This window comes from Heptranchias perlo, chromosome 7 (genome assembly GCF_035084215.1).
Source record: "Heptranchias perlo isolate sHepPer1 chromosome 7, sHepPer1.hap1, whole genome shotgun sequence".
Taxonomy (NCBI): Eukaryota; Metazoa; Chordata; class Chondrichthyes; order Hexanchiformes; family Hexanchidae; genus Heptranchias; species Heptranchias perlo.
The window spans coordinates 7,737,296-7,759,900 of NC_090331.1; the positions used below are offsets into that span (position 1 = coordinate 7,737,296).

Below are 22,605 nucleotides of genomic sequence, written 5' to 3' on the forward strand. Positions count from 1 at the left end.
TTTCTCCTGAATTCTCTATTGGATCTGCTCCTCTATCCCGTTTAGACTCTTATTTTCCAAGCAGTATGTGGTGCCCTTATTAATCCTACCAAAATGCACCACTTCAAACTTATCTGTATTGAAATTCATTTGCCAATCACACGCCCATTCTGCAAATTTATTAGTCGTCTCGCATCTTAACGCACTCTTTGTATTAACACCACCCAATTTCGAGTCGTCTGCAATTTTTAAAAATGTACTTCCGATTCTCGAGTCCAAATAGTTTATGTAAATAGTGAAGTGTTTCCAGCACCGATCCCTGTGGAACACCACTTCCCACCTTTGCCGATCTGAGTAGCTACCCTTAACCCCCTACTCTCTGTTTTCCGTTTTGTAGCCAGCTTGCTATCTATTCCGCTACCTGACTCCGCACGCTCTGAACTTAGTCATGGGTCTACAACCTTATCGAAGGCTTTTAGAAAATCCTAGTTACATCTACTGCATTACCCATGTCTACTTTGTTACTACTTCAAAGAATTCAATAAGGTTGGTCAAGCATGGCTTTCCCTTTTGAAATCCGTGCTGGCTATTCTTTATTATATTTTCATTTTCTAGATTTTTTCATTACATCTTTGAGTAAAAATTCCAGTATCTTCCCTACCACTGATGTTAAGCTAACTGGTCTATAGTTCCCTGGACTTGTCTTATCTCCCTTTTTAAATATAATTGTAAACAATTTTACAACACCAAGTTATAGTCCAGCAATTTTATTTTAAATTCACAAGCTTTCGGAGACTTCCTCCTTCCTCAAGTAAATATATTAAATATAGGAATCATATTAGCTGTCTGTCAGTCCTCTGGCACTATTCACTTTTCTAATGAATTTTTAACAGTATGTAACAGTGCCTCTGCTATCTCATCCCTAACTTTTAACATATATGGGTTCAATCCATCTGGACAGGGGGTTTTATCGCCTCTAAGTTTGATTAGTTTATCAATTATCTCCCCCTTTTCTATCTTAAATGTCTTTTTTTGATCTCCTCTTCTAATGTAACGCCCACTTTATTAATCTCTTTGGTAAATACCAAGGCAAAGTAACTATTTAACTATGGATTAAATGAAGACAATTAAGGAATGATTTCTGCAAAAAGAAAATTGGGCAATGCCTTGTAATTATTATCGGGGGGGGGGAGTTGCCATTAAGGACCAGGAAAGGTGTAAACCATTCTGAGCTGTGACGTTCCTCCCCCTTCCCTTATCCTTTCCTGTACCCAGCACAATAAAAGGACATTCATTTTGCCTGAAGCCACCTCTCGATTGTTCCATTATAGCACAAGTCCAGCTGGTTAGAGATGTAGTGGGTTTTCTTTTCATTGGGGGGAGATTGTCTTGTCCTTCTCAATGATTTCTGCAAGCAATGCATTAGTATCGGGGAGCCCTGTATTGAGAAGAATGCAGGTGGGATTTTTTCCCCCCCCCCCCCCCCTAACTTATAGCACCTTGTACAGTTCTGGATTTTAATTTCCAATGTGGGTGGGAGATGTAAACATAGAATCATAGGTTACAGCATGGGAGGAGGCTATTCGGCCCATCGAGTCCATGCCGGCTCTACGCTAGAGCAATCCAGCTAGTCCCTTTCCCTATAGCCCTGCAATTTTTTTCCTTTTTAAATACTTATCCAGTTCCCTTTTGAAAGCCATGATTGAATCTGCCTCCACCTCCCCCTCAGGCAGTGCATTCCAGATCCTAACCACTCACTTTTTAAAAAAAAAATGTAGTTTTTCCTCTGTCACCTTTTGGGTCTTTTGCCAATCACCTTTAAATCTATGTCTTATGGTTCTTGAACCTTCTGCCAATGGGAACAGTTTCTCTCTCTCTACTGTCTAGATGCTTCATGATTTTGTGTACCTCTATGTAGGGCTATAAACCTACGTCTGGCTTTAAAAGAAAGAAAGAAATAACTTGCATTTAGAAAACGCCTTTCACAACCACAGCCAACCAATGAAGTACTTTTGAAGTGTAGTCACTTTTTTATAATGTAGGAAATGCAACAGCAATGAAATAAATGATCAAATCGTGTTTTAATGTTGGAAATAGTGCTGTGGGATCTTTGAGGCCAGATGGGGCCTCGGTTTAACATCTCATCTGAAAGACGGCACTCCCTCGTTACTGCACTGGAGTGTCAGCTGAGATTATGTGTTCCAGCCTCGAGTGGTGGTTGAACCTACGACCTTCTGACTTGGGGGGGTGGCGGAAAGAAGAGAGGGAGACAGGCTGGAAAAGGGAGACAGGCTGGAAAAGGGGCACAGGCTGAACGACTCACCTCCTGACCCCTCAAAGCCCCCCTCGCCATCTACAGGGTTCAACTCGAGTGTAATGGAATTCTCACCTGAAGGTGTTGCAACTGCAATGCCATTTGGACAAAGTGACCACTTGACCAGTGCCCCCATTGAACAATGTCCATTTGTTCTACCACTGGTGCACTGTGGTTACAGGATGCACTGCAGCAACTCGCCAAGCTCACTTCCCAGCCCTGCAACCTCTGCCACCAAGAAAGACATGAGCAGCAATATCATCATCACCACCACCACACATTCTCCCAACTCACTCCATCCTGACTTTGGACAGTGAGCTGTTCCTTCATTAGCACTACGTCCACCCGAGAGGGCCGATTGGGGCTTCTGTGTAATGTCTCATCCGAAAGGCGGCACCTCTCGATAGTGCAGAACTCACTGAGATTTGCCCTGGGAATGTCATGACTAGACTTTGTGCTCGTGTCGCTGAAATGCGACTTGAACTCAGCACCTTCTGACTCAGAGGGCAGGGCGCTACCCACTGAACCACAGCGGACACCGGACATGGGACAATGGTGCTTGAGGCCAGTTCAAATACAACTCCCCTTCATCCTCATTACTTCAGGTGCCCTCGGCCTTCATTGATATCTCCTTTTGGAGCATGATGGACTATTTTGATCAAAATGATCCAATTATGTATAGAGGTGATGGCAAACTGGACAAATTGTTTTGCCAAGTAACCTGGTATTGCAGATGCTTTAATAGAGACCCAGAGCATCCAACCAGTAGCGTCTTGTAACTGGCTGAATCAGATAGGCTTGTGAGCGTCTTGCGATTGTAATCTACGTGAGAGCATCAGTGATTTCATGCTCTTTAGCGGGGTTACTGAAAGTATTGTACTTGGGCCTTTTGTGTTTCTAGACTTTGGAGGGGGAAGTAGAGTTGGCAACTCTGGTTGGAAGTATTCCTGGAGGTCTCATCACAGAGACAGAGAAAACAGGAGCAGGAGTAGGCCCTTCGAGCCTGCTCCGCCACTCAATATGATCATGGCTGATCCTCTATCTCAATACAATATTCCAGCTCTCTCCCCACACCCCATGATGCCTTTTGTGTGTGTTTGAATAAAACCGGACGGACCACCCAGCATTGGACCACTAGGCACCGGACACAACAACGGCAAAACACCAAGCCCAGTCGACCCTGCAAGGTCCTCCTTACTAACATCTGGGGACTTGTGCCAAAATTGGGAGAGCTGTCCCACAGACTAGTCAAGCAACAGCCTGACATAGCCATACTGACAGAATCATACCTTTCAGCCAACGTCCCAGACTCTTCCATCACCATCCCTGGGTATGTCCTGTCCCACCGGCAGGACAGACCCACCAGAGGTGGCGGTACAGTGATATACAGTCAGGAGGGAGTGGCCCTGGGAATCCTCAACATTGACTCTGGACCCCATGAAATCTCATGGCATCAGGTCAAACATGGGCAAGGAAACCTCCTGCTGATTACCACCTACCGTCCTCCCTCAGCTGATGAATCAGTCCTCCTCCATGTTGAACATCACTTGGAGGAAGCACTGAGGGTAGCAAGGGCACAAAATGTACTCTGGGTGGGGGACTTCAATGTCCATCACCAAGAGTGGCTCGGTAGCACCACTACTGACCGAGCTGGCCGAGTCCTGAAGGACATAGCTGCTAGACTGGGCCTGCGGCAGGTGGTGAGCGAACCAACACGAGGGAAGAACTTAATTGACCTCGTCCTCACCAATCGACCTGTCGCAAATGCATCTGTCCGTGACAGTATTGGTAGGAGTGACCACCGCACAGTCCTCGTGGAGATGAAGTCCCGTCTTCGCACTGAGGACACCATCCAACGTGTTGTGTGGCACTACCACCGTGCTAAATGGGATAGATTCAGAACGGATCTAACAGCTCAAAATTGGGCATCCATGAGGCACTGTGGGCCATCAGCAGCAGCAGAATTGTATTCCAGCACAATCTGTAACCTCATGGCCCGGCATATTCCTCACTCTACCATTGCCAACAAGCCAGGGGATCAACCCTGGTTCAATGAGGAGTGTAGAAGAGCATGCCAGGAGCAGCACCAGGCGTACCTAAAAATGAGGTACCAACCTGGTGAAGCTACAACTCAGGACTACATGCATGCCAAACGGCGGAAGCAACATGCTATAGACAGAGCTAAGCGATTCCACAACCAACGGATCAGATCAAAGCTCTGCAGTCCTGCCACATCCAGTCGTGAATGGTGGTGGACAATTAAACAACTAACGGGAGGAGGAGGCTCTGCAAACATCCCCATTCTCAATGATGGCGGAGTCCAGCACGTGAGTGCAAAAGACAAGGCTGAAGCGTTTGCAACCATCTTCAGCCAGAAGTGCCGAGTGGATGATCCATCTCAGCCTCCTCCCGATATCCCCACCATCACGGAAGCCAGTCTTCGGCCAATTCGATTCACTCCACGTGATATCAAGAAATGGCTGAGTGCACTGGATACAGCAAAGGCTATGGGCCCCGACAACATCCCAGCTGTAGTGCTGAAGACTTGTGCTCCAGAACTAGCTGCGCCTCTCGCCAAGCTGTTCCAGTACAGCTACAACACTGGCATCTACCCGACAATGTGGAAAATTGCCCAGGTATGTCCTGTCCACAAAAAGCAGGACAAATCCAATCCGGCCAATTACCGCCCCATCAGTCTACTGTCAATCATCAGCAAAGTGATGGAAGGTGTCGATGACAGTGCTATCAAGCAGCACTTACTCACCAATAACCTGCTCACCGATGCCCAGTTTGGGTTCCGCCAGGACCACTTGGCTCCAGACCTCATTACAGCCTTGGTCCAAACATGGACAAAAGAGCTGAATTCCAGAGGTGAGGTGAGAGTGACTGCCCTTGACATCAAGGCAGTATTTGACCGAGTGTGGCACCAAGGAGCCCTAGTAAAATTGAAGTCCATGGGAATCAGGGGGAAAACTCTCGAGTGGCTGGAGTCATACCTAGCACAAAGGAAGATGGCAGTGGTTGTTGGAGGCCAATCATCTCAGCCCCAGGACATTGCTGCAGGAGTTCCTCAGTGCAGTGTCCTAGGCCCAACCATCTTCAGCTGCTTCATCAATGACCTTCCCTCCATCATAAGTTCAGAAATGGGGATGTTTGCTGATGACTGCACAGTGTTCAGTTCCATTCGCAACCCCTCAGATAATGAAGCAGTCCGAGCCCGCATGCAGCAAGACCTGGACAACATCCAGGCTTGGTCTCATAAGTGGCAAGTAACATTCGCGCCAGATAAGTGCCAGGCAATGACCATCTCCAACAAGAGAGAGTCAACCATCTCCCCTTGACATTCAACGGCATTACCATCGCCGAATCCCCCACCATCAACATCATGGGGGTCACCATTGACCAGAAACTGAACTGGACCAGCCATATAAATACTGTGGCTACGAGAGCAGGTCAGAGGCTGGGTATTCTGCGGCGAGTGACTCACCTCCTGACTCCCCAAAGCCTTTCCACCATCTACAAGGCACAAGTCAGGAGTGTGATGGAATACTCTCCACTTGCCTGGATGAGTGCAGCTCCAACAACACTCAAGAAGCTCGACACCATCCAAGATAAAGCAGCCCGCTTGATTGGCACCCCATCCACCACCCTAAACATTCACTCCCTTCACCACCGGCGCACTGTGGCTGCAGTGTGCACCATCCACAGGATGCACTGCAGCAACTCGCCAAGGCTTCTTCAACAGCACCTCCCAAACCCGCGACCTCTACCACCTAGAAGGACAAGGGCAGCAGGCGCATGGGAACAACACCACCTGCACGTTCCCCTCCAAGTCACACACCATCCCGACTTGGAAATATATCGCCGTTCCTTCATCGTCGCTGGGTCAAAATCCTGGAACTCCCTTCCTAACACCACTGTGGGAGAACCGTCACCACACGGACTGCAGCGGTTCAAGAAGGTGGCTCACCACCACCTTCTCGAGGGCAATTAGGGATGGGCAATAAATGCCGGCCTCGCCAGCGACGCCCACATCCCGTGAACGAATAAAAAAAAATCTATCCAGCTCCTTCTTAAATATATTCAGTGACTTGGCCTCCACAGCCTTCTGCGGTAGAGAATTCCACAGGTTCACCACCCTCTGAGTGAAGAAATTTCTCCTCACCTCAGTCCTCAATGTCCTACACCCGTATCCTGAGACTGTGACCCTTCGTTCTAGACCCCTCCCAGCCAGGGGAAACATCCTCCCTGCATCCAGTCTGTCTAACCCTGTCAGAATTGTATACGTTTCGATGAGATCCCCTCTCATTTTTCTAAACTCGAGTGAGTACAGGCTGAGTCGACCCAATCTCTCCTCATACGACAGTCCTGCCATCCCAGGAATCAGTCTGGTGAACCTTTGCTGCACTCCCTCTATGGCAAGTATATCCTTTCTTAGGTAAGGAGACCAAAACTGCACACAATACTCCAGGTGTAGTCTCACCAAGGCCCTGTATAACTGCAGTAAGACATCCCTGCTCCTGTACTCAAATCCTCTTGCAATGAAGGCCAACATACCATTTGCCTTCCTAACTGTTTGCTGCACCTGCATGTTTGCTTTCAGTGACTGGTGTACAAGGACACCCAGGTCCCTTTGTACATCAACATTTCCCAATCTATCACCATTTAAATAATACTCCTGACCACTTGCTTCGAACTGCCCCATCCCCCACGCTCCCGCCATTGGTCACCCAATATGTCCAACCTTGCAGAGCCCCGCCTTCCCGCGGCCAATCGGAAAGCGAATAGACTCTTCATTACCTGATTGGATGATTCTTGACTGTCAATCAAACTGTTTTCCCCATGTCCGATATTTTTACAGCTAAAAAAGAAACAACTTGCATCTATACAGTGCCTTTCACAAATTCAGGACATCCCAAAGCACCTTAGAACCAATGAAGTACTTTTGAAGTGTAGTCACCGTTGTAATGTAGGAAACCCAGCAGCCAATTTGCGCGCAGCAAGATCCCACAAACAGCAATGAGATAATAACCAGATAATCTGTTTTTGGTGATAAGAACATAAGAAATAGGAGCAGGAGCAGGAGCAGGCCATAGACCCCTTGAGCCTGCTCTGCCATTCAATAAGATCATGGCTGATCTACATCAACTCCACTTTTCCGACCGATCCCCAAATCCCTTGATTCCCTCAGAGTCCGAAAATCTATTGATCTCAGTCTTGAATATATTCAACAACTGAGCCCCTATAGCCCTCTGGGGTAGAGAATTCCAAAGATTCACAACCCTCTGAGTGAAGAAATTTCTCCTCGTCTCAGTCCTAAATGGCCAACCCCTCATCCTGATGTTTGTTGAGGGATAAATATTGGCCAGGACACCGGAGAGAACTCCCCAGCTCTTTTTCAAATGGTGCCGTGGGATCTTTTACGTGCACCCGAGAGGGCATACGGGGCCTCGGTTTATCATCTCATCTGAAAGCCAGCGCCTCCAACAGTGCAGCACTCCCTCAGTACTGCACAAATCGTTCAAAGAAAATGAAGAAAACACAACTTTTTAAAAAAATGCCACTATGATTTTTTCTCGTGGGTTTTGCTCACAGCAGTGTCCTGGAGATTAATCTTTAATTCCTGGAGACTCTAGGCCAATCCTGGAGGGTTCAGAATCCTAGGGGGAAGACATTGAGTTTGTACAGCCGGTCTTGATTGCTATCAAGTAAATTCTGCTGTGTGCGTTACAAAGCAAGGGCTGGGTTTAGCTATTGTGGGGTCACAGCTAAAGAGGTGTCCAGGCTTTTTTTTATTCGTTGATGGGATATGGGTGTCGCTGGTGAGGCCGGCATTTATTGCCCATCCCTAATTGCCCTCGAGAAGGTGGTGGTGAGCCGCCTTCTTGAACCGCTGCAGTCCGTGTGGTGAAGGTTCTCCCACAGTGCTGTTAGGAAGGGAGTTCCAGGATTTTGACCCAGCGACGATGAAGGAACGGCGATATATTTCCAAGTCGGGATGGTGTGTGACCTGGAGGGGAACGTGCAGGTGGTGTCGTTCCCGTGTACCTGCTGCCCTTGTCCTTCTAGGTGGTAGAGGTCGTGGTTTTGGGAGGTGCTGTCAAAGAAGCCTTGGCGAGTTGCTGCAGTACATCCTGTGGATGGTACACACTGCAACCACTGTGCGCCAGTGATGAAGGGAGTGAATGTTTAGGGTGGTGGATGGGGTGCCAATCAAGCGGGCTGCTTTGTCCTGGATGGTGTCGAGCTTCTTGAGTGTTGTTGGAGCTGCATTCATCCAGGCAAGTGGAGAGTATTCCATCACACTCCTGACTTGTGCCTTGTAGATGGTCGAAAGGCTTTGGGGAGTCAGGAGGTGAGTCACTCGCCGCAGAATACCCAGCCTCTGACCTGCTCTTGTATGTGAAGAATGGGGCTCCTCGGCAGAAATCACTGCCTCCCATTGACTTTTTTTCCCCTTTTCCTTCTCCTCCCCCCTGGCTAGTGTAGCATAGACCAAATCACTTTGTGCAATGTTACAACAGTTATTTTCATCAGATGAGTGTTTCCAAATAAATACTTCAAATCCAAAAGCCTGTCATGGTTAAAATGTTCAGCTTCGTACACAATGAAGATGAATTCAAGTCAAAACACATTTATGCCTCATTATTAATGCAATTTTATTCACATCTATATTTACGTCAAGTGAAAAGATTTGTCCCAGGGTTAAATGGAATTTAAGATTCATCCTCGTCCTCGTCATCTGCTATACTATCTGCACCAACTTCTTCATAATCTTTCTCCAAGGCGGCCAGGTCTTCACGGGCCTCAGAGAACTCCCCTTCCTCCATCCCCTCACCCACGTACCAATGGACAAAGGCGCGCTTGGCGTACATCAGATCAAACTTGTGATCAAGGCGAGCCCAGGCTTCAGCGATGGCCGTGGTGTTGCTCAGCATACACACAGCACGCTGCACCTTGGCCAGGTCCCCACCCACTATTACAGTCGGAGGCTGGTAGTTGATGCCAACCTTGAAACCAGTTGGGCACCAGTCCACAAACTGGATGGAACGCCTGGTCTTGATGGCTGCAATGGCGGCATTGACGTCTTTTGGCACCACGTCACCCCGATACAGTAAGCAACAGGCCATGTACTTGCCACGGCGAGGGTCACACTTTACCATCTGGTTGCCTGGCTCAAAACACGAGTTGGTGATCTCAGCCACAGACAATTGCTCATGGTAAGCCTTCTCAGCCGAGATGGCTGGGGCGTACGTCACCAGAGGGAAATGGATACGAGGGTAAGGCACCAAGTTGGTTTGGAATTCAGTCAGGTCGACATTCAGTGCTCCATCGAAGCGGAGAGATGCTGTGATCGACGACACAATTTGGCCAATCAGCCTGTTCAGGTTGACGTAGCCTGGACGCTCAATGTCCAGGTTTCGGTGGCAAATATCGTAGATGGCTTCGTTGTCTACCATGAAGGTACAATCTGTGTGCTCAAGAGTAGTGTGAGTGGTCAGAATGGCATTGTAGGGTTCAACCACAGCTGTGGAGATCCTTGGAGCCGGGTAGATGGAGAACTCCAGCTTGGACTTCTTGCCGTAGTCAACAGAGAGACGTTCCATCAGCAGGGAGGTGAAACCAGAGCCGGTGCCTCCACCAAAACTATGGAACACAAAGAAGCCTTGCAGACCTGTGCACTGGTCAGCCTGGGAGGGGAAAAGAGGAAGACAAAAAAAAAAACAAAGGTCACTTCCTAAAAAGAAGCAAAGCTACATTATCTGGTTCCCAACCTTTGGGTGTCAATAAAGCTACAAACACCACAGGAACGCTTCCTGTCAATACAAACAGACAGGAAAAGACATGCTGGTCCATCGAGCCAGCCCCACACCATGATGGCCAGAGCATCGTGATTAAACCTTCTTTCCTCCCCCTCCACCCCACTTCCCCCTCTCCCCCCGCAGCCATGTAATCTCCTGGGAGTGGCAAAAAAAACCGAGAACAAAACCCATGGTTAATAAGGGAAACATTATTCTGGAAGTCCTCTCCGACCCACGTCAGGCGATCGAAATGAGTCCAGGAGATCACACGGAAGGGTGTTAGAAACTGCGGAAAGGTTTGTAAATGAGAATGAGGTTTGAGTTCAGTGTGTTTGGGGAAGAGGGGGGAGAAAATAACACAGGGAGCCAAATGGAGGTTGGCAGGAATGGGAGTGAAGAGGAACAGGATAGGAGGTGAGTGATGGAGTTTTGGACAAAGCTGGGAGTTTATGCAGAGTGGAGCATGGGAGTTTCCCGAGAAGAGGGGGATGTTTCAGCACAGCTGACGGTCTTGGTGATAAATGGTTCAAGTCTTCAACGGGTCGGCTGGTTGAATGGGACACCAAAAAAACCAGAAGGCATCATAGAGTAAATATCAACTTGAACCACATTAGAAAGTGATGTTTGATCAATAGAGTGAAGCCATTTCAGAAAAACACTGGTCTAAGTTTGCTTGGTCTCAGGTTTAAGAACCTGATATTTTTGGAGTTGGGGTGGGGTGGGGGGTGCATGTTGGGAATGAGAGAGAAAAATTGTCCTCTTGGCAATATTACCCACCATGATTTCCTAAAAAAAGGCTTTAAAACTGAGTGATAAAGAAAGAAAGGAAGAATGAAAGCAAGACTTGTATTTATATAGCGCCTTTCACGACCTCAGGACGTCTCAAAGTGCTTTACAACCAATCACTGTTGTAATGTAGGGAAACGCGGCAGCCGATTTGCGCACAGCAAGATCCCACAAACCGCAATGTGATAAATGACCCGACAATCTGTTTTAGTGATTGAGGGATAAATATTGGCCCAGGACACCGGGGAGAACTCCCCTTCTCTTCTTCGAAAAAGTGCCCGTGGGGTCTTTTACGTCCACCTGGGAAGTGTCTGGTCAGGACGCTCCGGCCACCATGAGTGTGGGGCAGGCTTTATGGACCAGCTGGTCTTTTGCTGCAAGTCAATTTCATGTCCTCGTATGTAGTGGTGGATTCCTTGGTTGGTTGCACCAGGACACTGTTGCCCCACCAAACCAGCACTGACGTATTGGCCCGATGGGAAAACCTCATTAGGCTTGCCAGTGGATGCAAGGTCTCTTGTTTGAGGTTGCTGCTGAAACATTTCCTAGCTCCTCAAGTCAAGACCCCCAGGTGCTTCTTACAGCAGACAAGACATCCCCAATACACGTCAAACACACCCCATTCTGCAACTGAGCTTGACGTCATCAATATCCATACCAGTTTGCGAAGTCTGTCCACGACGGGGTCAATCAGCTCCTTGCCAATGGTGTAGTGCCCACGGGCGTAATTGTTGGCAGCGTCTTCCTTCCCGGTGATGAGCTGCTCCGGGTGGAACAGCTGGCGATAGGTACCAGTACGGATCTCATCTGCAAGACAAGTTACACTGACCACATTAGGCGTATACTCAGATCGATACGTGGAGAGACTGGAGAAGCTGGGATTGTTTTCTTTAAAGCAGAGAAGGTTAATGACAGGTTTAGTAGAGGTGTTCAAAACCATGAAGGGTTTTTGATAGAAGAAATGAGGAGAAACTGTTTCCACTGGCAGGAGGGTCGGTAACCAGAGGACACAGATTTAAGATAATTGGCAAAAGAACCAGAGGGGGGAGATGAGGAGCAATTTTGTTTTTACACAGCGAGTTGTTATGATCTGGAATACGCTGCCTGAAAGGGCGGTGGAAGCAGATTCAATAATAACTTTCAAAAGGGAATTGGATAAATACTTGAAGGGGGAAAATTTGCAGGGCTACAGGGAAAGAGCAGGGGAGTGGAACTAATTAGATAGATCATTCAAACAGCTAGCACAGGCACAATGGGCTGAATGGCCTCCTTCTGTGCTCTATGATTCACTACTAGCATTTTGCTGCATTTCATTTCAACATTAACCCCGAAGTAGATGTAGTTACACGGTGGGAGAATTTAAGTCGATCAAAACCATCCCCATCTCCAAACTCTTCCCCACCCTCCCTCCCTCCTCCCCCACCTCGACCAGTTTCAACATTTGTTTTTTTAATCTCAATGCAGAGGGGGCAAAACATACTGATCAGGTTTAGTACTGGGCCATGCATCGTGGCATGCCCTTGGTGATAGTTGGCATCAGTCTCCACCGCTGCCTTGCAGAGAGAGATAAGCAGTTCCCATCAGAAGTTGCTACTCTCGAGGACTGCACGTCCTGCGCCCTGTGGGAACTCCAGAACGCTTTGTGCGCCCTGGGAAACCACGTGTGCAGGAAGTGCCGCCAACTGCTCGAGCTCGGGCTCAGAGATCCTGAGCTTGAGGGGCGGCTGATGCCACTACGGTGCTATGGGCCAGCTGAGAGTTGCGTGGAAAGCACGTCTCAGGAGGTGGTCACCCCACACACAGCTACAGAGAGTTCAGGCGGGGAGGGAGTGGGTGACCACCAGGCAGACTAGGAGGAAGAGGAAGAGGCAGGCAGTGCTGGAATCCCCTGGGACTGTGGCACTCACAAACCTTGTTGAACACCAGTGAGGGTGTTGACACCTCGGGGAAGTGCAGTCAGGAGCAAATCCGCGGCACCGTGGGAGACTCGGCTGCACAGGGGGGCACAAGAAATGCAGATGTTTTAGGGATCCGATAGACAGGCGTTCCTGCAACTGCCAACATGAGTCCCACATGGTGTGTTGCCTCTCTGGTGCCAGCGTAAAGGACATCACTGAGAGGGGGCAGAACATTTTGAGGGGGGAAGGGGAACAGCCAGAAGTCGTGGTCCATGTGGGAACCAATGACAGAGGAAGGAAAAGGGATGAGGTCCTGCAGTCAGAGTGTCAGGAGATGGGGAGGGAGTTAAAAAGCAGGACCTTTTATTTTCATTCGTTCATGGGATGTGGGCGTCGCTGGCGAGGCCGGCATTTATTGCCCATCCCTAATTGCCCTTGAGAAGGTGGTGGTGAGCCGCCTTCTTGAACCGCTGCAGTCCGTGTGGTGAAGATTCTCCCACAGTGCTGTTAGGGAGGGAGTTCCAGGATTTTGACCCAGCGACGATGAAGGAACGGTGATATATTTCCAAGTCAGGATGGTGTGTGACTTGGAGGGGAACGTGCAGGTGGTGTTGTTCCCATGTGCCTGCTGCCCTTGTCCTTCTAGGTGGTAGAGGTCGCGGGTTTGGGAGGAGCTGTTGAAGAAGCCTTGGCGAGTTGCTACAGTGCATCCTGTGGATGGTGCACACTGCAGCCACAGTGCGCCGGTGGTGAAGGAAGTGAATGTTTAGGGTGGCGGATGGGGTGCCAATCAAGCGGGATGGTGTCGAGCTTCTTGAATGTTGTTGGAGCTGCACTCATCCAGGCAAGTGGAGAGTATTCCATCACACTCCTGACTTGTGCCTTGTAGATGGTGAAAAGGCTTTGGGGAGTCAGGAGGTGAGTCACTCGCCGCAGAATACCCAGCCTCTGACCTGCTCTTATAGCCACAGTATTTATATGGCTGGTCCAGTTAAGTTTCTGGTCAATGGTGACCCCCAGGATGTTGATGGTGGGGGATTTGGCAATGGTAATGCCGTTGAATGTCAAGGGGAGGTGGTTAGACTCTCTCTTGTTGGAGATGGTCATTGCCTGGCACTTATCTGGCGCGAATGTTACTTGCCACTTATGAGCCCAAGCCTGGATGTTGTCCAGGTCTTGCTGCATGCGGGCTCGGACTGCTTCATTATTTGAGGGGTTGCGAATGGAACTGAACACTGTGCAATCATCAGCGAACACCCCCATTTCTGACCTTATGATGGAGAGAAGGTTATTGATGAAGCAGCTGAAGATGGTTGGGCCTCGGACACTGCCCTGAGGAACTCCTGCAGCAATGTCCTCAAAGGTAGTAATCTCTGGATTACTCCCAGTGCCATGTGCTATTGAGTATAGGAATAGTAGGATAAGACAGGTTAATGCGTGGCTGGAGAAATGGTGCAGGAGGGAGAGCTTCAGATTCCTGGAGCATTGGGACCGGTTCTGGGGCAGGAGGGATCTGTTCAAGGTGGACGGGTTGCACCTCAATAGGGCTGGGACCAATGCCCTCGCGGGGAGGTTAATTAGTGCTGTAGGGGAGGGTTTAAACTAATTTGGCAGAGGAATGGGCATCAGGATGACGCATTAGAGAGGAGAAACACGGTGCAGGCACAAGTATGGCACAGGCATGATGGGCTGAATGGTCTCCTCCTGTGCTGTATCTACTATGATATTACGATACCTGGTGATTCAAACACAACCGACTGTTCAAGGGAGGGAGGCTCCTATTCGAGACTCAAGAGTATCTTGAACAAAGGGTTAGAATCATAGAATGATACAGCACAGAAGGAGGCCATTCGGCCCATCGTGCCTGTGCCGGCTCTTTGAAAGAGTTATCCAATTAGTCCCACTCCCCCTGCTCCTTCCCCAAGTCGCCCTGCAAATTTTTCTTCCCCTTCAAGTATTTATCCAATTCCCTTTTGAAAGTTACTACTGAATGTGTTCCCACACTCCAGATGTATGGCAGTGCATTCCAGATCACAACAACCCGCTGCGTAAAAGTTCCAGTACAGTGTTTTATCGACGATTATATCCATTACCAATCACAGATGGTTCCAGGTCCACAAAGATAGCCCTGGGCACATGTTTTCCAGTTCCCGTCTCAGAGAAGAAGGTGTCAAAGGAATCGTCTGCCCCTCCAGCGCTTCTGCCTTTGGGCCGATGTCCATCGGGCTGGATACCATGCTCCAAACAGTACAGCTCCCAGCAGGCATTGCCCATTTGGGCGCCAGCCTGGCCAACATGGATGGAGATACACTCACGCTGCAAGGGAAGTGAACAATTAGTGGGATCTTCGAGAGGAATAGGTACTGAATGTTTACAGCCAGCTCCAGGTATATTGGAACAGGCTACGTGCATGCAATGTAGGTTTTGTACAACGAGCATTTAGAATTGGACAACTAAAACAGGAGAGGCCTTAAATCAAATGCTTAATAAAGTAGTTAATAGTTTTGAGTAATTAGTGCTCACATGAACTTTGTAATAAGACGTCCAGCCACTATAGAGATTTAACTTAGATAGCAGATATTCGAGAGTCAGAAAGGGTACAAGAAACTTATGACAAACCCAATGGAATTAAGAGGAATATGGACCTGAATTCCCTTTGGATTTATTAGTGATTATCTTATATTTATGGGCCCTAGTTTTGGTCTCCCCCACAAGTGGAAACATCTTCTCTGTGTCTACCCTATCAAACCCTTTCATAATCTGAAAGACCTCTATCAGGTCACCCCTCAGCCGTCTCCTTTCTAGAGAAAAGAGACCCAGCCTGTTCAGTCTTTCCTGATAGTTATAAAGCACCTTTAACCTAGCAAAATGTTGTGAGGCGTTTCACAGGAGCGTAATCAGACATAAAATTGGTACACGCCCAAAGAAGGAGGGGTGACTAAAAGCTTGCTTAAAGATGTAGGGGGACAAATCGGATAAGGGCTGTTTTTGGGTGGGGGTAGCGTGATGCCTTATTACCCCACGCCCAATGGCCCCTGCGCAGGCAGGACGAGACTTTCGTCAGGCCTGAGGACTTAACCTGCAATCTGCGCTGGAAATCAGCGTTGAACGAGGATTCCGTGCAACTTGCTCTTTCCACCAGCAGAGGGAGCGCCAATCTTTTAAAGGCAGGCTGTCCGTTAGAAATCTCTTAAAGGTAGCTGGTACCTGTTATCTGCTGAATATAACAGTGTGCTGTCTGCACGGAGTCTGAATTGGAGATCAGACATCGCACACGTAAAACACAGATGCAGATCCCATCCCTCTGTTTACACACTGATGAGTTATGCTAAAAACATTGAATAAAGGTTGTGCACTATTAAATCCCACATCCTCCAATCTGCACGCCAGACCTCACCAGTCTGTTGATCTGAGTTTGTACCAGGCCTGCGAGAGTGCGTGCACCAAGGTTCTCTGCTGATGCACTAGAGGCCTTGGTGCAAGAGGTGGACAGAAGGAGGGACATCCTATATCTGCAGGGGCGGGGAGGTGGGGGGGGGGTGTGGGGGGTGCAAGAGGCCCTCCAGACATATACCCAAAAGGCAGTGGGAGACAGTAGGGGATGAAGTCAATGCCAGGCGCACAGCATCATGAACATGGATGCAGTGCAGGAAGAAGTTCAGTGTTTTGATATGAGTGGTCAAGGTGAGTGAGGTCAACTCTCAGGTGGCGTCTCCTACCAACTGCACCACGCACTACACCCCCCATCACCCACATACCAACAAACTCTTTCCATCAGTACTCAACTCTTCCAATCAGATGCTTCCTCTCACCCTTACACATTACCACTGTTGCAAGCCGCCCGCCCACAACTCACAGGTCACACACACTGGCAGCTATTCAACCATGACAGGCACATCACCCAGACACACGACCCGCTTTCATGCAGGAGAAGATGGCGCATATCAGGAGGCAGCAAGTGGCAGTGGCATTTAGCCCCTCCAGCCTGTTCCACCATTCAATGAGATCATGGTGGAGCTGTGACCTGGCTCCATATCCCTTAATACCCTTGATTCACAGAAATCTATCAATCTCAGATTTAGAATTCACAAGTGAGCTAGCATCAACTGCCGTCTGCAGAAGAGAGTTCCAAATGTCTCCCACCCTTTGCGTGTAGAAGCATTTCCTAACTTCACTCTTGCACTTCCTGGCTCTAAATGTTAGGCTATGTCCCTGCATCCTGGTATTTAAGTACAGGAGGCCTCCAAAAACAGTTACAAATATCTCGGCAGCCAGAAGCAATGATCCAGCCACTAACCTGTAAATCCTGCATGGTCCCTTTGAATAGCGCTGGTGGGGGGTCCTCCAGGCACTTTAAGACATGTCCAGGTGGCTGGGGTTAACACTGTGCGTTGAGTTGAGCGTTAAGTCCCAAAATGGTGTCTATCACTTTATATCAGCGCTGCACACTGATTGTTTCCATTTTCTCCTTACTTTACATACAGCCAGGGTACATATCTGCGCCTGCGCGAACTCCTATACCAAGATGGCGTTCGGCACACGTCACGCTGGAAACGTGCGTGCGCAACCAAGGCGCCATCTTGGATGTTGGAGAGGCCGCGTAGCACCGAAACAACGGGCGCTACACGGCCCAATTTAGCGCCCGTAGTTTTTAAGGAGGGTCTTAAAAGGAGGAGAGAGTGGTGAAGAGGTTTAGGGAGGGAATATCAGAACTGAGGGCCGAGACGGCTCCAATTAGCGTTTGAAATTCAGGGACTCCACAGCATGTTCCAGGCAAACATAAAAACGCATATTGATTGCATAATATCTCCTCTTCATTTTCAGTTTGAATGGAGGGAGTTATTTTCACTTCCCAAATTATGTCTTAGAAACATAGGAACAGGAGTAGGCCATTCAATTAGATCATGGCTGACCTGTATCTTAACTCCATTTACCCACCTTGGTTCCATATCCCTTATTACCCTTGCCTAACAAAAATCGATCAATCTCAGTTTTGAAATTTTCAATTGACCCCCAGCCTCAACAGCTTTTTGGGGGAGAGAGTTCCAGATTTCCACTCCCCTTTGTGTGAAGAAGTGCTTCCTGACATCACCCCTGAACGGCCTGGCTCTAATTTTAAGGTTATGCCCCCTTGTTCTGGACTCCTCCAATAATTTCTCTCTATCTACCCTATCAAATCCTTTAATCATCTTAAACGCCTCAATTAGATCACTCCTTAATCTTCTATACTCGAGGGAATACAAGCCTAGTCTATGCAACCTGCCCTCGTAATTTAACCCTTTTGGCCCCGGTATCATTCTTTCTGTCTTAATTAAGGCACAACATTGGTCAGTAGCAGAAGACAAAAGCCACTTTCCAGAAACTAAAGCTGAAAGGTCTTAAACCTTCCCCACCCTTAGCCTTACATCTATACAGAGCACAGTGTATTTGTCCATGGCTGGTTCTGCCCCTAAACCAATACCATGGAATAGGTCCCCACTTCCAAAAACATAAGAACATAAGAAATAGGAGCAGGACTAAGCCGCACGGCCCCTCGAGCCTGCTCCGCCATTCAATCAGATCATGGCTGATCTTCAACCTCAACTCCACTTTCCCGCCCGATCCCCATATCCCTCGATTCCCCGAGAGTCCAAAAATCTATCGATCTCAGCCTTGAATATATTCAACGACTCAGCATCCACAGCCCTCTGGGGTAGAGAATTCCAAAGATTCACAACCCTCTGAGTGAAGAAATTCCTCCTCATCTCAGTCTTGAATGGCTGCTACCCTATTAGTTTCCAAATAAAATATAACATTTTTAAAAATTAGAACACCACTTCCTACAATACAAACTTGAGGGCCTCGCCTGACAAGGAGTCCGAACTTGCACAAAAAAAAGTGCAAGTCAGTCTCAGCGCCAGCCGTATACAATGACACTGAAGATAGTATCAGCTTGGCTCAGTTGGTGACACTTTTGCCTCTGAGTCAGAAGGTCGTGGATTCAAGCTCCAGAGACTTGAGCACATAATCAAGGCTGATTCTCCAGTGTGTTATTGAGGGAGTGCTGCACTGTCGGAGGTACCGTCTTTCGGATGAGACGTTAAACCAAAGTCCCATCTGCCCTCTCTACCTTAATTCCCTGTAGGAAGGAGGAGCACTTTCTCCCTTTGTTGCTGCTCCGGATCGAATTTTCGGATGAATTTGGAAGCGAGAGAGTCACAAAGTGACCAGGCGTAATTAGTCACAGGGCGGCGTCTGGAACGCGACCCGTGCTGGGCTCAGACGCCTGCCTGCCCGGGTGCTCCCTTGGGGTGGGGCGGGGGTTGGGGGGGTGGTCACGGTTACTGTACGTTGCGATTAATATATTTTAATCGCAATGTGGACATAAAAAAAATCCCACAGCACTATTTTGAAGAAGAACAGGAGAGTTCTCCCCCGTGTCCTGGGCCAATATTTATCCCTCAACCAACATCACTAGCAAACAGTCTGGTCATTATCACATTGTTGTTTGTGGGATCTTGCTGTGTGTAAACTGGCTGCCCTGTTTCCTACATTACAACAGTGACTACACTTCAAAAGTACTTAATTGGCTATAAAACGCTTTGGGACATCATGAGGTCATGAAAGGTGCGATCTAAATGCAAATTTTTTCCCCCTTTCTTCTCCCCACCACCCAAAAAGTCCAAATCATCTCAAGCCATTCTTGCAGTAGAGGTCTGGATGATCAGCCTCTCTCAGGTGGGTGAGTTCAAGAGTTCAAAGAACTAACTCTGGGCACCTCACCTTAGGATGGATGTCAGGGCCTTGGAGAGGGTGCAGAGGAGATTTAATAGAACGGTACCAGGGATGAGGGACTTCAGTGCTGAGGAGAGACTGGGATTGTTCTCCTTAGAGCAGAGAAGGTTACGGGGAGATGCTCAAAATCACAAAGGGCTTTGATAGAGGAAACTGTTTCCACCACTAGGAGGGTCAGTGACCAGAGGACACACATTTAAGGCCAGGACACCAGGGAGAACTCCCCTGCTCTTCTTTGGAATAGTGGCTATGGGATCTTTTACATCCACCTGAGGCCTTAGTGTAACATCTCATCTGACTGACAGCACACCTCCAACAGTGCAGCATTCCCTTAATATTGCACTGGGAGTATCAGCCTGGATTTTATGCTTAAGTCTCTGGAGTGGGATTTGAACCCACAACCTTCGGACTTAGGAGGTGAGAGCACTACCCACTGAGCCACAGCCAACATCTATATGAGGGACACTATTGAAATCCAAGTGCTTGGAAAATATTTCTTTTCAGATGATTAGCTCAGATGGCTGTTCCAGTCTCTGGTCAGATCATATTTGCATTGAGCACAGTCCCGTTTCCCAACACGAATTCAGCTGAGACGAACGTGGAACCGAACTGCGGACAGGGAAGAGAAAGAAACTTAATTCTCTCAGAGGTGGGTGGTGGAGGCAGATTCAATCGTGGCTTTCAAAAGGGAACTGGATAAGTACTTGAAAGGAAAAAAAATTCCAGGGCTACGGGGAAAGGGCGGGGGAGTGGGACTAGCTGGATTGCTCTTGCAGAGAGCCAGCGCGAACTTGATGGGCCAAATGGCCTCCTTCCTTGCCGTAACCTTTCTTCAATTGTAAATAATTACTCCTGAGTGGCGGAGGTAAACTGCAAAGACAAAGCCATTCCAACAAGACAGGAGGGGAAAAATAACCCTTTAAAAAAGGTGGTTGTGCATATTCTCATTAAGCAAAATATACTAAACAAAGGTGTATTAACAAGGTGGTTTGTACATGCCGATGAGGTAGATCAGCCTCTTCAGTGACTCAAACGGAACAAATGGTTTACGGTGCGATTCATACTGTCGCTGTTCTATTTGCGTTTCAGACACGCAAAAGTGAAGAAAGAAAGAGAGAAGGAGAGAAGGAGAGAGAGAGAAGGAAAGAGACAGAGAAAGAGAGATGGAAAGGAAGAGAGAAAGAAAGAGAAAGAGAGAAAGAAAGAAAATGAAAATAAAGAACATTTAAAGAAAAGAAAGAAAATTTTAAAAAAAGAACATTTTAAAAAAAGAACGAAAATAAAAAAAGAGAGAAACTAGGCAGAAATGGAACATATTTGCATTGTTTTTTTTAGTTGGAGTCCCATAGGTCCTCTTGATAATACACACACATGCACACACACACATACACACACGCACATACACACACGCACATGCGTACACATGCACACACGCACACACACACGCGCGCACATGCACATGCGTGCACACACGCGCACACACACGCACACGCGCACGCACGCACACACTTGCACATGCATACACACACACGCACACACACTTGCACATGCATACACACACGCACACACACACTTGCACACGCACACACACACGCACACTCACTCACGCACACACACGCACACACACACACGCACACTCACTCACGCACACACACACGCACACTCACTCACGCACACACACACGCACACTCACTCACGCACACACACACGCACACTCACTCACGCACACACACGCACACACACACACGCACACTCACTCACGCACACACACGCGCACACACACACGCACACACACACGCACACTCACTCACGCACACACACGCGCACACACACACGCACACACACACACACACGCACACTCACTCACGCACACACACGCGCACACACACACGCGCGCGCCCAGCACACGATTCCGGCCAGAGGTGGGTCACAATACAACACAGGTGTTACCAGCTGCAAGTTAGTATAACTACAGCCCAAATTCCACAGAAACCAGAGGACTGCTGAATGGAAACAGAAGCTGACTTATTACAGCGCTGCCAGGAAATGGGACAGAGATTGGCACAATGCCAAGAAAAAGGGCAAAAAAATGCGTTTTGCAAAAAAAGCTTTAATTTCATGGCGAGCTGCCGTCACACAATCGGAATGTGGGTTTAGGATCAATGCAATGCACTGATCTAAACCAAAACCTGTTAGATTAGATTAATAGAAATCATTTGCCTCTTCCCAATAAAGCAATATTAACCTAGTCAAACAATGTACCATTTGCAGGGTTATAAATGCCACACGGGGGTCTCAGATTAACTTTCTACTCACCCAAGTTTAGGGTCCCCTCCCGCTCGCCCCTTCTTAAATCAGATTCTTCCCAGTCCAGAAAAGGCCCCTTTGCAGCAATAAAGAAATCGAGAGAAAAAAATACACATACACACACACACCGACTCATGCACTGGGGAGAATGCACCCATTAAACGTTTGCAGCCTTATTATTAATGGGATGTTGGCGGTGGGGGCGGGGGTTAGGGGTTTAATTCCCTATGCACGGCAGGGGTTTTGACAGTTGTCAGCCTGGACTCCCGGGGAGAGGGGCAGTAGGAGCGGTCAGTGAGGATACCCAGTCTCGGGGAGAGGAGGGGGCAATAGAAGCGGTCAGTGAGGATACCCAGCCCCAGGGAGAGGAGGGGTAATAGGAGCGGTCAGTGAGGATACCCAGCCTCGGGGAGAGGAGGGGTAATAGGAGCGGTCAGTGAGGATACCCAGCCCCAGGGAGAGGAGGGGTAATAGGAGCGGTCAGTGAGAACACCCAGCCTCAGGGAGAGGAGGGGGGCAATAGAAGCGGTCAGTGAGGATTCCCAGAACCAGGGAGAGGAGGGGGGCAATAGGAGCGGTCAGTGAGGATACTCAGCCTCGGGGAGAGGAGGGGGCAATAGGAGCGGTCAGTGAGGATACCCAGTCGCGGGGAGAGGAGGGGGCAATAGGAGCGGTCAGTGAGGATACTCAGCCTCGGGGAGAGGAGGGGGCAATAGGAGCGGTCAGTGAGGATACCCAGTCGCGG

The 22,605-nt window shown here is 48.5% G+C and overlaps 1 protein-coding gene across 3 annotated transcripts in view; it reads right to left on the reverse strand.

Moving 5' to 3' along the window:
- Positions 1-8,927: 8,927 nt before the first annotated feature.
- Positions 8,928-22,605, reverse strand: part of LOC137323499 (tubulin alpha chain-like) — a 122,244-nt gene continuing 108,566 nt past the window's right edge. For all 3 annotated transcript variants that reach the window (XM_067987019.1, XM_067987022.1, XM_067987020.1), the window contains exons 2-4: positions 14,873-15,095; positions 11,540-11,688; positions 8,928-9,984 (exon numbers count right to left, since the gene is read on the reverse strand). In XM_067987019.1, coding sequence (XP_067843120.1) covers positions 9,010-9,984; positions 11,540-11,688; positions 14,873-15,095 — 1,347 coding nt within the window. In that variant the 3' untranslated portion in view covers positions 8,928-9,009. The remainder of the gene's footprint in view (positions 9,985-11,539; positions 11,689-14,872; positions 15,096-22,605) is intronic.